Source organism: Calypte anna, chromosome 1, assembly GCF_003957555.1.
Source record: "Calypte anna isolate BGI_N300 chromosome 1, bCalAnn1_v1.p, whole genome shotgun sequence".
NCBI classification, from domain to species: domain Eukaryota; kingdom Metazoa; phylum Chordata; class Aves; order Apodiformes; family Trochilidae; genus Calypte; species Calypte anna.
In genome coordinates, this window is record NC_044244.1 from 38,215,445 (window position 1) to 38,231,346 (window position 15,902).

General features: G+C 39.1%; 1 protein-coding gene across 1 annotated transcript in view; it reads left to right on the top strand.

Moving 5' to 3' along the window:
• The window catches only part of LRP6 (LDL receptor related protein 6), a 125,259-nt gene that overhangs the window by 62,006 nt on the left and 47,351 nt on the right, over positions 1-15,902 (top strand). Inside the window, exons 5-7 of the mRNA XM_030444560.1 lie at positions 216-347; positions 10,108-10,504; positions 11,018-11,189. Coding sequence (XP_030300420.1) covers positions 216-347; positions 10,108-10,504; positions 11,018-11,189 — 701 coding nt within the window. The remainder of the gene's footprint in view (positions 1-215; positions 348-10,107; positions 10,505-11,017; positions 11,190-15,902) is intronic.

Below are 15,902 nucleotides of genomic sequence, written 5' to 3' on the forward strand. Positions count from 1 at the left end.
AGAGGAAACATTCAATGTCCGTGCATTTTGGTACCATAAATACCCCACTACTCAACACTTGGAATTAATTTTTCCTTGTTCTGTGTTCATCATTTCCTTCTTTAATCTATGTTGCTGCCCCCAGTTCTACCACTCAAATGCCGTATGTGTCTTAACACATGAGATGAGGTCATTCATTATCAGAAGCATTAATCTGTGTGATTTATGTTTAACAGCTACAAACCCATGTGGAATTAATAATGGTGGCTGCTCCCACTTGTGTTTGATGTCTCCTACCAAGCCCTCTTATCAGTGTGCATGTCCTACTGGTGTGAAACTTCTTGAGAATGGAAAGACCTGCAAAGATGGTAGGCTTTGTTTTTTTAAAATCTTTTTAGATTAAACACAAAGTAGTTTTTGGAGGGAAAGGGATTCTTCGAGCTTCACAATATAATGTGTATTTAGGAGTGGCAAATTGTGAAATCATGCATTCTTTTGCAACACAGATAAAAATGGTAGGAAAATGCCCTCTACCTTTCAAAAATAAAAAAGAAAGAGGCTCATGGATGAGGAGCAGTTAAAAAATTTAGGTTACAATTCTGCCTCTGTCACTAATTTCCTGCAAGTTTTCAGGGGGGCTCTGTTGTTCCAGTTTCTTAGACAAAATTATGCCTACCTCCTCTGCTGCCTCTAAAATATTTCTAATGTTATTTTTCATTGATTAGTATTTGAGAAATGGGATCGTACAATGAAAGCAATTCTATTTTTTTGAAGATCTGATGTCTGTTTGTTATACACATGTACACCTGGAATCTCTTTCAGCTCACATGCATAAAGTTAGGCCCCTACATCTGTATATAGGAACTGAAAAGAATTACATGGTTTTTTGAAAGTGTTTCAGGCTTAGAACCCAAGATGTGTGGAGACTTGGGACTGCTGTTGCTCAACCCAAATTGCTTTTAGAAGGTGTCTCGTGGGCTAGTATGTATGATTTTAAGCTGTTATATTTTGTAAATATAGGCCTTGTGACACTGTGCTGTGGTTGCAGTAGTACATGAACAGGATCAAAATAAACACTGGGAGATAATTAGCTCACTCATAAATAACCATCTTTTATGCAGATTATCTTTATGACAAAGGTAAATGAAGAAAGAAACAAAGATACATCAGAATTTACTGTAAATAGGCTAAAAATGTATACAGAAATGTATTTTGTTAAATTGTCATTTTCTATTTTAAAAATTCTAGGCTTGTCTGCTACTGTTCAGTTTTTTCTTTAATTTCATGCTATTTTGTGCTCTCTGCTGATTATTTTTTGTGTGGTTATTTGTGTCTCTGTGAACCTTGTTAAAATAAATTGCTGCTTTTATGTGAAAAACTCAAAAGCAGCTCCCAAATTAGCCTTGCAGGTCTGTTTGTAACAGAAGATGGTTTTCTTCCATTTCTGCCAGTGTTTAATAATACTACTCTGGGTTGGTAATACTTAGTCAGAACGTGACACAAATTCACATGTTTTTTAAAAAAATACCTGCTACACATGGATAAACTCCTTTGTGTCAGCAGATAGCTAAACCATTTGTTACCTAATACAGGCATGTTTCCAAAAGCAGAGCTGCACAAGAAGTCCGCATGAGGGACAGGGAGTAGGGAAGATTTGGTCATTTGCCAAGTGAAGGTAGAAAGCTAAGGGAGCACAGGCTGAAGTGCACAAGTCCTATGAGGTGAGGCTGAGGGGGCTGGGGCTGTTCAGCCTGGAGAAGAGGAGGCTCAGAGACCTCATCACTCTCTACAACTCCCTGAAAGGAGGCTGTAGCCATGTGGGGGTTGGTCTCTTTTCCCAGGCAACTCTCAGCAAGACAAGAGGGCACGGTCTCAAGTTGTGCCGAGGGAGGTTTAGGTTAGATATTAGAAAGCATTTCTTTATGGAGAGGGTGATCAGACATTGGAATGGGCTGCCCATGGAAGTAGTGGATTCTCCATCCCTGGAGATATTTAAAAAGAGACTGGATGTGGCACTCAGTGCCATGGTCTGGTAACTGCAGCGGTAGTGGATCAAGGGTTGGACTTGATGATCTCAGAGGTCCCTTCCAACCCAGCCAACTCTATGATTCTATGAAGTCATAAGGACAACTATTGCAACCAGACCTGCAGACATTAAGAGAGAGAAATCACTTCCTTTTGAGTTACTGATAAAAAAAGGGTTGGGAACTTCAGGCAAAAGAGTGGCTGTGTCTTTTACCTCCCTGCATGATGTGTTCCCAGGAACAGGTTGCGGTGTCACAGAAGGGGCCACTTCATTGCTCAGGTTCAGCCCTGTGGACTCATGGAGGCTGAGGAACCTACCACACAGCTTGCCCTCTCCTCAGATGCTGAATGGCACCTTTCTAGTGTGACTAGAATCTAGTCAATCAAAGTAAATTACCAAAGACAAGTAAAGGAATAGTATTTAAAAAAAAACCCAAGCCTTTATTAAAAGGACTTCAACTTCTCATGCAGAGATACTCAAAATCATCAGTTCACTTTTCCAGCCATTCCTTATGTCCCGAATTTAGAGCTATTACTCTTTTCTCTCAGTCCCTGAGCACATGAGAACCCAAACTGCATGTTCCCAGTCATCCATGAAGTGTATTTGGCTCACAAAATATAGCTCCCATTTTTATCAGAAATTTTGTTAACCGGTATGCTACAGCATGTTGTCCATGTATAAGAAAAAACTTGATACAAGAACATTTACTTATGCTTGCCTATATAGTGTTGTATTTTTAACCAGTGTTCTGCTATTGCATCTTACCAAAACGCTGCTACTTACTTTGCAAGAATTAAAATGGATGGGGGAGGAAGGGGAGAAAACTGAGTCTCTGTTTATTTAGCTGAGTGAGTGTTGCATACCTCTGCTTTTTGGATTTAGGAATTAATTGGCAGGTAACCCAAGTAAAATGACCTATTCAAACTATGCATCATATCCACGTGTTTCTCTTAGCTTTGATTATCCCATGGCTGACCTAACTTGTGGGAGGAAGGTGAGGAAGCTTCAGCATTTAGAGCTGAGCTTACCCTTCAAGTAATGAAATATTTTGAAGTGTTTTTTCACTCCTTTCACTGATGAGAGGTGTAGGTTTTAGACCCAGGACTTTTGCAAGTGACCTACAATTTCCCAGACCTCTTCAAACATCTTCACTGAAATTTCTTCTCATAGTTCCAAAGGCTGCAATTACTGATTCAGGGAAGGGAGGAGAGTGTGGCAGTCAAACAGAGCCAGACTAGCCACAGACCAGATTCTGAGATATAGATCTGTAAGTGTTTGTGTGTCGACTTCCTTTCTTAGGCTGCTTAGTGACCCTGGGGAAGTAAACTTATTCACTCTTTTTCAGGTGTGTGGGGTTGGGGGAGTTGGTTGTGGTTTCTTGTTTTTGTTTGGTTTTTTTAATCCCCTTGTACTTACCTGTTTACTGTGTCTGCTGTGAAAGTAGAGTTTAAGCTTGAGAACTGAACACTTCTTACCTTGGGTTGTTTCAGCATGCATCTATTATGCTGCAGCAGACTGAAACACCAAGTGATTAAATCTCTTTACATATAAATGACTTTTGGGAAAAGAAGGAGGGAATGACTTAAAAGTGAAGAAAGGTGAAAAATTAAACTAAGAATTTCTCTTGTTTAAGATGTTTTGCCTTTAACAATACACAAAATAAACAAAATAATAGTAAACTATTAACAGTAAACTAACTAAATAGTAAACAATAAACTAAAATCAGACTAATTCCTAAACTGAATTGTTTCATGATGAAAGGAGCCTCTTTGAGCAGAAAACTTCATTTCATGCTGTGCTGATAAGAGCTCCAGCCTGGACTGGAAAGATTTTGACTGTTGAATTTTGAGTACATGTTTGTGGTGTTTGCAGTGCTTTGGCATTGACAGATGATCCTTGCAGCCAAAGGTGAGGCTGGCTGACCCTCCCTGAGCAGTTTCCATGACAACCTAGCATTTTGAATAATCTTGGTTTATAGGAAATCTTTTCCTCCCTCCCTTTTCTCCCAGTGTTAGTTTCTTTGGTTTGTTGTTTTTTGTTGTTTTTTTTTTTAGGGTTTTTCCCATCACACCTTAGAGGAGTTTTATAATTTCTTGTGAGAGCTATGAATATAGCACACCCCCTGCCTCTCCTCTGCCCCCCATTTAGATACACTTCTCCATACTGTTTCATGAGAGGGTGATAACTTGGAATAAAATAAGCCATTTTTCTAATAACTGGTAATGCTAGCTGGTTGGTTGTGTCAATTTCTATTCCTATTACAAAGCAAAACAGTTATTTAGCTGAGGTGGGGGCTTGCAGCAAGCTTTTACTTTCCTCGTTGCCTAGATGAAAGTTCATAAAACCCTGTCCCTCTAAGTAAAGAGGGGCAGAATAAGTGGCTTCCATGGCCAGCTATTACTCTGCAACATCTGAAGTGTTCTGTCTGAGCACCCAGATGCTTCTACAAGGGAGCTTTCACCTATTGTCATCATATTCTTGGTAATCTATTGTTCTCTTCTGCAGGATACACTGGGATTTCTCTATTTTAGTGTTACAGGCACTGCTGTTCTGAAGTGCTGGGTTTAAATGACCTGTTTGATAGTAAACTTTATAAGAAAAATTAGGTTTATCTTAAGAGTTTGTAATTGGGGTTACATTCTTAGATACTGTTTGAAGGTCTTTGTCCATGTGCTCAGCTTCTGTCTTTGCCTGTAGTGAGTTTTAATTGTTTCCTGTATTTGCTGCTACCAAAAGGGATATGTGGTTTGTACTGAGAAAACCAATGGTGACTGCAGCTGAACAAGGAGGTGGGAGTTTCTTCATGAAGAAAATACTCTGCTTCAGATTTCCCATTTCAGCCTTGCTTTGGCTGTTCTTTCTCTTCCAGGAAGAGTCTTTATTTTACCCATCTATGCTCACATTCTGTTTCCTATGAAGGCCTGGAGGCACCAATCAGAAATTTGCACTTCATTTTGCAATTTAGGGCTGTCCAGTGGGAAATTGGCTTTATGGGAACAACCACAATCCTGAATTGACTGCACAGATCAAGATGTTAATTTAACAACCTAATTCTTTCATTTCTTTTCAAGGAAAGAAAAAGTATATAATTAGTTTCAGATAAACATAATTTTCTTTTGTAGTTTTAGTGTTGATCTTGTCTACATGAAAAAATCTTTATATTGTAGTACCAGGGGCTCTCTGGCAATAGCAACTTTACAACTGGGGAAAGACATTTAGGAAAAAAATATTTTTGTCAAATGTGTGCTAATTTTACTGAGGATGTATTAATAATCTTGATGTCTCAGATATAGAGAACTCATTATATGGGTCCAAGGTCTAACACTTCTTATGTGTGAATTCCAGAGCATGTGTCTTAGTAGCTGGACTAGCCTCAGCAACCACTGATGATTTTTAAGTTCAGTAACTTACAAATGACTGAGGCCTGTATATCACTGGGAATACAATTAATTACATGTAATTAATTGTAAAGGTTAGCAGGGCATTAGACATTGGACTTCAAAGCTACCCTGTTGCATGTATCTGCATGTTTGCTCTGTTTCGCCTCTTCTCCTCCTCTTCAGCTACCAGAAAGATTTAAATTATTTTGATTTTTAATAGAGACTTTCTGAGGAAAGTATTAGTTCCAGGACTAATGTAATGCACCATCCATGAGCTTGTAATCCCAGCTTTCAAAGTGCTTAATAAAAGTAGGCTAAAGCTCTCATAAATAAAAGTAAGGCTTTTAGGTCCATATTTAGACATCTTAAGTAAGTGACTTGACTTTAAAAAAAACATTGGTAACTCTCCTGAATACCCTATGTCTTGAGGCTAAAAAAATCTTGAACTTGGTCCCCATTTTGAGTAGCTTGAGAGGGTTTTGGTTTGGGGTGAGGTTTGTGGTTGGTTTTTTTGGGGGGGTTGGGGGTTGTTTTTTTTTTTTTTCCTTTTTTTGTTGTTTTTGTTTTGTCTATTTTCCTTTTTTTTTTTTTTTTTTTTTTTTTTCGTTTTTTGTTTCGTTTTTTGTGTTTGTTTTTTTTTAATAGGTTATAGGTTGCTAAAATCACTTAGGATTGCAGGGGAGATCAACAAAGAGGGTAAGCAGAAGGACCTGACTTACCATATGGTACATCCATATTGCATCCTCTGCCTGTGTTTGCAGAGGAACTTTGTGCACTGTGATTTGAAGGGTATGAACACACCCCCCATGTCTGATAGTCTGTGCCTTCGAATCCAGCGGTGTAATCAAGTTACACTTGTGTTTACAGGCATGCTTGTTTTGGGTGCAGTAGAGATCACCAGGAGATAGCAGCACCGGCAGTCAAGTCTGCTCCAGGTCCCCTCTGTGTTCTTCTAGGCCAGTTCATCCTTGTATGTGCAGTATGAGCTGTCTGGAGGAAAAACTGCCTCAGGTCTGCATATGCATGCTGAGGTCAGAGCTCTGGTTGCAGCCTCCATACACCTTCTGTAAGTGTATGAGCCAGCTGAGAGGTGAGGTATTTGTAATGGCTCATATATTTTTATAATGGTTCATTCCATTCTTCCAGTAAGTAGTGATAAATTGAAAAGGAAAAAAAAAAAAAGAAAAGAAAAAGAAAAAGTTATGCTGGCATGCAGCCTGCATTGTCTTTCCTACCTTTTCATTCTTTTTTTGAATTCTGATTCCCTACCCATCATGTTCTCCATCAAGTTGATCATTGGAGGCAAGCTTTTTCCTGGAGAGGCAAAGTGAAGTCTGGAGATCCACCGGTCACATTTTAGCTTTTTCATCCTAGTTGGTCTAAGGAATAGAACTGAATAAAACTGATGATTCTTTTAGGTCCTGGCAACTTTGAGTACCTCGAGCAAACTTCTGTCTCAGTGGTGATCAATACTTAGCCAGGTAATCTTTGTACAACTTTGTAACACTACCTTGTGTTAAACTTGGTACAGCTACTTGTGTTTGCCACAAGTGCAAATTGTTTTAGTGACCACCTTTTTTTCTTGGCTGCTAAATTATGATAATGAGATCAGTCCATAAATGCACCTTGCATTTGCTATTTCTGCTATTTCCAGGACAGCTTGAAGGCATTCAGAGTAATCTTTCCCTCCATTTATCTCGAGGTCAGATGAGTCTCTGCTACTCTATTCCTTTTTCCTGAACAGAATGACTGGTGATTTAACTAAGCAGCTGAGGTGTTGGTTTTCAAATGGGTGGGTAATAGCTCTAAAGCTTTAAACACTTTCTTGCTTGATTGTAGGGGCAGTGGGGTAGTGGTTTAGTGGAGGCTGAAATGCCAGCCGAGCCTCCAAATAAAACCCATGAAATTCTTAGCTCAGGGATCCGGAGTAGGACATGGATTAGGACTGAAAGCCAGTCATTTCCTGATGCTGAGTTAAAGCTTAGACACAGTGGGTTATTGACTGAACAACAGACTTGCAGCCGAAAAGCAGAATATTGAAGCTGCTGAAATGAGTCATCTTTGACAAGAATTGGAAGGCCAATTGGTCAGTTTTATGGGTGAGTTTAGGCAAAGGCATGGTTATACTTAACTGAGTCTCTCTGGGAATGGGGACCTGTCACTGGTTCTTCAAAATGACTGAATTTCAGCTAAAGAATACAAATTATTTTTAAATTGTCCTACAATTTTTATTTATACGATAGCCTATGTATCGCTTCCTATCTGTTTAGAAATCTGAGTTTACTGCTTTTGCTGAACTTTAAATTTTCTAGGTAATGTAGAAAAAGTATTGTTCATGAGTTTTTAAGATTATTTCCATAGTTTTGCTTAAAAGGTAAGTTGAATAAACGACCATTAAGTAGGTAAGAATGTAAGTACTTGGATTTCTTTTTTACGTGAACATAAATAGTTGGGTTTAGTTACATGTTAATACTTTAGTTTACCATATTGCAGCTGAATGCTTGGATCTTGATGCTGAATTGTTTAGTAGCATCCAACACAAATGTACATATAGACTGCTGTGACAAGATTAGTTGCTTCTCTAATTATAAAATCCTACTAAGATGCCTGTTTTCCATTTACTGTGTCACATGCTTTACATTATTTTGAAGGATGCATAGACATGTAATTATGGTTCCCCCTTCCTGATATTAATGTATGAGTTCTTCACTACAAGAACAATTGGGAAGTGTGTACATGTGCTTCTGAACAGGAGTTTTTGTAGGACAGAGAATCTTAATCCTTTCTGGACTACCAGTCAGGAACATTTGTGGTAAAACTCTCAAATTTCTGAAAGGTGCTGTCTTTTGCAGCACTGTGAAACTGTTTTAGGTGCTTTTAATGTGTTAAACGTGCTGTAAATGAAGCAATGGCTGCTTTGGCATCTCTCCAACGTCTGGCACACAGTGAGGCTTCATCTAGCACCACCAGCAATCACTGATTCTTTTAAAAAGAAATCTGGCATCAAACACCAACATTCTTCTTTCATCGGCAACCTGCTTGCTTTAGTTACTGCTCTTTTAGTCTTCCAGCCCGTATTTATGCCTCTCTAAGATCCAAGATATGGACAAAATGTAGCTTGGCAATGACTCTCTCACTGCAATCTTGATGCTTGTTTTTTTTATTATAAACCTTCCCCTCCCCCTCCTTTCCACAGCACCATCAGTCTCTGCCAAAACATTTCCTCGGACTGTTTAAGGGGAGCCATTGCAACACACTTTCCCTCCTTTTAAGATGTGCACATTTTTCACTTTAGTTTAGGCTTCCCTGAGGCCTGAGCTGCTTTTCTTTCCCTGGGACTCCAAACTGATAAGCCCATTTAATTGAATGGGGTGTGGTTGTTGTTTACCAAAATCAAATGACATAGAAAATATCAGAATCCCATAATGGTTTGGGTTGGAAGGGACCTCTAAAGGTCATGTAGTCCAACCCCCCTGCAGTGAGCAGGGACATGTTCAACTATACCCGGTTGCTCAGAGTCCCTTCCAACCTGGCCTTGAACGCATCCAGGGCAGGGGGGGTATCCACAGCTTCTCTGGGCAACCTGATCCAGTGTCCTATCACTCCCACAGTAAAAAAAAATCTTCCTAATACCTAATCTAGATCTTCTGTTTTTAAGTTTAAAACCATCACTCCTCGTCCTGTTAGTATGTTCCCTTCCAAAAAGTTTGTCCCCATCTTTTTAATAGGCCCCCGTTAAGTATTGAAAAGCTCCCTGGAGTCTTGCCTTCTCCTGGCTGAACAACCCCAACTTTTTCAGGTTTTCTTCATGGGAGAGCCTCTAGATTATCTTTTGTGTCCCTCTGCTGGACCTGCTTCAACAGGTCCTTGTCTCTCTTGTGCTGGAGGCTCCAGGGCTGGAATGGGAACGAACTGGAATAGGTGATTAATACATCTGTTCTTGATTAGATGCCCAGCATGTGTACCATTACACAGCTGGTGTTGCCCTGTGTGAAAACATCTTCCTCACTCTAAGCTGGTCTTTGTTATTTATTGTGATTCTGACTTCTGACTGAAAAGCCAGCAAGGCTTTCGTATACTTCAGCTCAAAATGACTTTATAAGACACACTGTTTTTTATTTTCATGTGTTCAGTAAGCTTGTTTTCAACAAAGATGGGAGAAGCTAAGAGCCCTCCTGCTTTTTGTGGTCGCTGGACTGTTGTCAGTTCCCAAATCTGATGCCTCTGATAGGATTTTCTCAAAGGAGATTTACTTGTGGCATTGTGTTACATTTTTTTCCCTCTAAGGGCATGAAACATGCGACTTGTTTGTCATGGTTGTCACCTATACCAACAGCAGCAAACAATCAGTAAATTATTTATATAATTAAATTTTCATCTAAGAGGCTGCAGGCCATCTGGTGATTTGCATAAAAGAGCAGCATAGTCACTGTGTATCTATTTCAGTACCTTTGGAGGTAGTGATACGGAGAGAAAACGTATCTAATGTAATACATTTTGGACAATGAATTTTCTCTAAAAATACATTTGTCTTCTGCAGAACCTCACGTTTGAAGCCTTTAAGTGGGACTCTGTTCTGGTGCCCATCAGTTTGTTTAGGTCCTATGAAACCAAGCTAGCTAGAGTAGTTTGTACTAAATGATACAGAATTGGGTTCACTTATTTACAGGCTCACAGTACAGCGTTTGTAAGATGGTTGGGTTTTTTGCCTTGTTCCTGTAGGTGCCACTGAACTGCTGCTTCTAGCCCGACGGACAGATTTGAGGCGAATTTCCTTGGACACCCCAGATTTTACAGACATCGTGTTGCCCCTGGATGACATCCGTCATGCCATTGCCATTGACTTTGATCCTTTGGAAGGGTACATCTATTGGACCGATGATGAAGTTAGGGCCATACGCCGCTCGTTCATCGATGGGTCAGGCAGTCAGTTTGTTGTCACAGCACAGATTGCACACCCTGATGGCATTGCTGTGGACTGGGTTGCCCGGAATCTGTACTGGACTGACACTGGCACAGACCGTATCGAAGTTACAAGGCTTAATGGGACCATGAGAAAAATCTTAATATCAGAAGACCTGGAAGAACCCAGAGCCATCGTGCTGGATCCTATGGTTGGGTGAGTAGCTGTTCATGAGCATTTTTAAGATACTAGGCATGTAAAGAAGATAATTCTGTCTGCCTGTATGCCAAGGGTCTGATAAACTTTGGAGTCATCAAAATGAAAATACTGGGATTCTTTGAAAATTAAGGCTGTGAGGCAAAGGGACTAGTGCCTTCCTTTGGCTGCCTGGCTAGTCATCTTACCTCTTTTGGTTTTATTCTCTTGTTTAGAGGTATTTTTTGAGAATGTATTGACATGTTTGGTTATTTTTACCTGATAACATGAATTATATTGTCTTGCTGAGCAGACTGATACAGGAGTTCTGTGTAAAGGGACAATATATTTCAGTGCTTTCTGAATGGTTTGGGAATCCTTACTGAAGTAAGATTCTGGTCTAGAAAAGTATACAATAGTCTAGAAAATTTTCTATGAGCAGTGTAGTTTCAGGGCACAGTAGCCCAGAAGAAGCTATGTGAATGTTGGAAGTTTGGACTACTAAAAATTCTTAAGATTTTGTTTTCTTTATAGGTACATGTACTGGACTGACTGGGGAGAAATCCCGAAGATTGAGAGGGCAGCATTAGATGGCTCAGACAGAATTGTGCTGGTGAATACCTCACTTGGGTGGCCAAATGGACTGGCACTGGATTATGCAGAAAACAAAATATACTGGGGAGATGCCAAAACAGACAAAATAGAGGTTTGTAATTACACCTACATTTTTAATTCCAGGGAGTTACAGAATGTAGTTACTCTACTTTTCTAGGTGCTTACTCTGATACAGCCCCAAAGGGCAATGGGACAGTGGTAGATTTGTGCTTTAAAAGAGAATTCTGTTTCTTCTCTGTCTCTGGGCCAGTTGCTCACTATTGTTCCTCCATTTTTCTGTGTGTAAAATGGAAATCACATCTGTGTAGTAGATCCTCCTTTTTAAAAATATACGATAAAGGTTTGTTAAATAAATTAGTTCTTGGATCATAAGGGGAAAAAGCTTTTTGCTAGGCATAATGTTTACTGGTTACAAAAAAGTTATCTTTCTTTCTTTGCGCTACTTAGCTTAGATCCTAGCAGAACATATTTTGAAGAAATAAATCTCATTTCACATACAATAATTTCTGCTCCCACAAATTCTCCATAGATTGGATCTCCTTGTTTTAATAGAGTTGCAGCTAGGGGACAGATTTTCATTCCTTTCTGGTATGTTCTGCTGAAAATTTTAATTGAAAACAAAAATGCTTTTTTCCTTCTCTCCCACACTGAAAATATTTTGTTATACAACATTTATGGAAGAAATTTGACATTTATTATCTCTTTGTCAGTCTTTGAGAAAATAACTGCTTAGTATTTGTTCAGTTTACTATCAAAAGGCAGAAGTTTATTTGGAAGCAGAAGACTTGCCCACTTACTGGTGCATAGCAGCACTGTGTACCTTTGCTATATCCTGGCAGATTTGCCCTTCTGTTGTTGAATTGTAGCTTTCCTTTGTGAATCTTTTACCAGCTCAAATAACTATCATATTAGGCACAATATCTTCTCTAGCATTATGATATCTTTGTAAGTCAATGTGAAGTCAGTCTCATGATGGAAGGTCACATAACTGTTTGTTCTCCTTCAGAGTCAAAGTAACTCCAGTTCTGCAAGGTGAATTGCTTTGAAGCTCTTCTTGGGAGAGCCTAGGGAGCATGGTTCTCTTTGTCCTGAAAACAAGATTTATAGTCCATAATTCACCTAACATTATAACATCTCTGAGAAAGACGAGGAAAAAGAGTCTTAGCTATGCTTAGAGATTTATTTATAACAGATTGAGCACTTAAGCCCTGATACTATCTTGGACTTGAATGTGTTTTGCAAAAGAAAAGTTAGGCATTCTATACTGTCTTGCTTGCCAAAACATTGAGATTTTTTCATGTGCTTCAGTCTCACTCAGGCCATGGTTCCATATTTGTTATTAATGATTCTGTTCAATACTGTATCAGGTTGTGGTAGATATTTTCATCTAGATAGGCATGAGCTCACTGCTAAGACTCTGTCAGTCTGTCTAGAACACCATAGAATGTTTATGCCAACGTTACAATATCTGTGGCAGGAGAGAAGATATCTGATCTGGCACAAAGTCTCCTGGAACAATTTTTATTTCATTGTTTTTAAACCACTGTGAGCCAGCACAATGAGTTTGTTCCAGGTTGTCATGTAGCATATATTCAGAGCATTGGAGGAGATTTATCATATTAAGGTTTCAGAATTACTACCTTTTTTCCTACGAGACTCCAAGTGCTAGAGTTGCCATTTTTCTGTTGCTGCTTTTTATTAAAAGTTAACATTTGTTAACTCATCAATATGCAGAAAATCTTGAAAAAGCCTGGCTAACAAAGGCTTTAAAGCAACAAAAAATTCTCCCACAGTTTTTCTTTTGGTGTTTTGGGATTTTCATTTTGTTTGAGGATTTGGGTTTGGTTTTTTTGTTGTAGAAGGTGTTAATTTAGGGGTATGAGATAGAAATCTATAAAATCAGGAAAAAATATGTATAAGGTGACCAGGACTTTCCCCCACCACCACCTTTTTGGATAGAAGAAATTTGCATTCATAAATTATACTGGCAGATAAAGGGTGCAGAACAAGCCAAAGCAGATTTTTCTTCAAACTGTGTGTGGTAAGTTGTGGAATGGTTGTGGATGTTAAAAGCTTACATGTGCAACTGGGAAGACTGGAGTAAGTCTGTGGAAGGGAATTACAGTACAGTTTACTAGAAAATGGAATTGCCCTCTGAGCCACAAATCGCTGAACTGGAAATTGCTATGGAATGAAAAAGGCTTCTTGAAAAGCTTCAGTATGTATTTGCTTCATTCTGCTACTCTGTAAGCAAAAGTTTTGATCTCAGAATGCTGGGATATGTGGAGCTTTGGACTGAACCCATACAGCCTCTCTCTTTGTCTGTGTTGAGGCCATTCTACTCCTTGAAGGTTTGGGCAGTATTTATTCTCTTAGCTTGTTGCATTATCTTTAGGAAAAACATCATGTTCTTTATGAGCATTTACAATATTATTTATGAACATTTTTATAACGTTGCTGCTTACTGAATGTACTTCTGAGCGACAGATGTGTTGAAAATCTATGACTTGGGGTAGTGATACATCATAGTGGGAGTTCAGAACAGCTTCTGTAATTAGTAAAGCATGGGACAGCTCTTTAGGATGAAGAGGGAGTGTTGTCAATCTAGGAGAATGGTTCAATCTAAAGTAGATTATTCCCTCACCTGCCCTGCACCCTTCCAGTCCCACCCCCAATGTGCTGAGGAATGCAAATGTAGTGATGAGTATCTTTACTGATCAATCTCAGTGAATTTTCCTCAGATTTTGTGTGGCCTCTGAAATCTTTTGAGGGCTTGACTTTGTTATGGTAAGCTACAGGAACTTCAGGCTGCAATGACACTATTTAAATCTTAAGTATTACTAACATTTCAAGTCTCCCATTTCCTCCTATTGCCTGTCTCTCCTATGGCAACCACGAATTCTGAGGAGATTTGTAACACTTTCTCTGCCCTTCCCATCCATTTTTTAATATCATTTTAGTAGAAGATGCTTTGACCTTCACTAAATGTTTTAAATTTATATTTGGAGAAAGGAAACTGGAGGAAGTGAAACAAAGAGGATATTTGTGACAGGATCAAAAAGTGAAACTTGGAGCTGGATATAAAGGGATAAGAATATATGCCTGGTCCTTGCTTGTATGTATTTGGAAGGAGGGGTAAAATTAGGAGAAACATGTTTTCTAATTGCACTCTATTGCCTTTAAGTAGTTTTTCATACTCTGTTTTACACGCATGGTATTTTTTTCTGAGTTTGGTGTTTTGTTGTTTTGGTTTTTTTTTCCTAGAATGTGGAATTTCTCAGAACCCTTATTTAATTGCAACGCCACCCTATGAGCGTTTCTTGCAAGCTACGTTTCAGGCTTGTTTGTGCTATGTATGAGCTTTTATTATTTATTTTTTTACACATTGATTCATGCTATGCTGTTCTGGAGCCCCCAGATGATAATAAAGCATCAGCAGGGGTTAATGGAGACTGGTAGGGGGTACAGCAGGGAGCTTTTGTTCCCATTTTATCTGGCAGCCTGCAGCAGGCAGAAGCAGGCTGTGGCTCAACAGCTTCGTCATTTATCTCGGTCAGGTTTCACTGCTGATAAACTTCTATTGAAATGGATGGCTGCTATTGTGCTTACCAGTAGGGAAGATTTCTCATTGACTTGCTACAGGTTTAAAGCATTTTCCTGCCGTGCTATGAGGTTAAAAATGTATGATCTGCTCTGTTGAATTGGTCTTATGTTTTCCTGCTCAAGTGAATATTTGTCTTCCTCAAGTGAATATTTGTCTTCTAAGCACGTACACTACCTGTTTTAAGGCATAGGTTGGATTTTAAATGGTCATCAGGGTTCGTATTGATAAGGCAATTACAGATAGCTGCACCCATGTGCAGATATGTGTGTGATAAGAGCAAGTAATTATTATATGGCTGATTTTTCACAATTTGCAGTCTTTGTTTCGTTTTTCTTTATTCATCTTCCTTCCTATTCTCCATTCTCCGAGCCAGAGATGACACCCACTTACACCTACTAGTGGTGAATTTAAAGAAAGAACTCAGCCTCCTATACAGATCCAGCCCTTCTGTAGTGATCCTTGAGTGCAGCTGTAACTTAGTGTTTCTGTATTCCCAAATCTATTAACTGTGCCTGGAATTACTGTCTCTAATCCTCATGATTAATATGGAAAGTCTTATAACCTGCTGTTTCTGAGCATAAGTACATGCAAGTCTTCAGGACCCAGCCTTGTCCAACAACAGAAAGCGGATGCTGCCAAGACTTTTTTTGAGCACAAAAATCTTGAACAGAGAGGACCTTTTTGTGTTTGACCCAGGAGCTAATAGCTTGGCATCTAGAGAATGCTCTAATTCATATTCTAATCCTGAAATTGCAGGGCTACATTTTCCTCTGATGACAACTCCCTCAATTTTGCCGCCATCCTAATAAAGAAATGTTGTTTTCTAAGCATTCACCATTTATTTTCTGACTGAGAAATTGTGTCTCACAGCATTAGTCTTTGTATTGCGAAATGCTGATGACTTGTGAACCCAATTACTGATCCTTCCTCATCCACCTTTAGTTTGAAGCAGAGATTTGAAAATTGAGAATCAGAAACCATTTAATGCCTAGCTGGTGAGCTCAGCTGCTTTTGTGTATTTCCATTAACTCTTGCTGGTATGAGAAGTAAGGTTGTTGAAACAAATATTTGAAGTTGCTTTACTGTTTAATTTTGGCCACAATTCATTGTCCACCTGGTTTGTATAGTTGTGGCACATGGGGGTTTAATTCAGCAAAGAACAAGTGTGTGCTGCGGAGAGTGGGGGCAAGGCCACCTCTT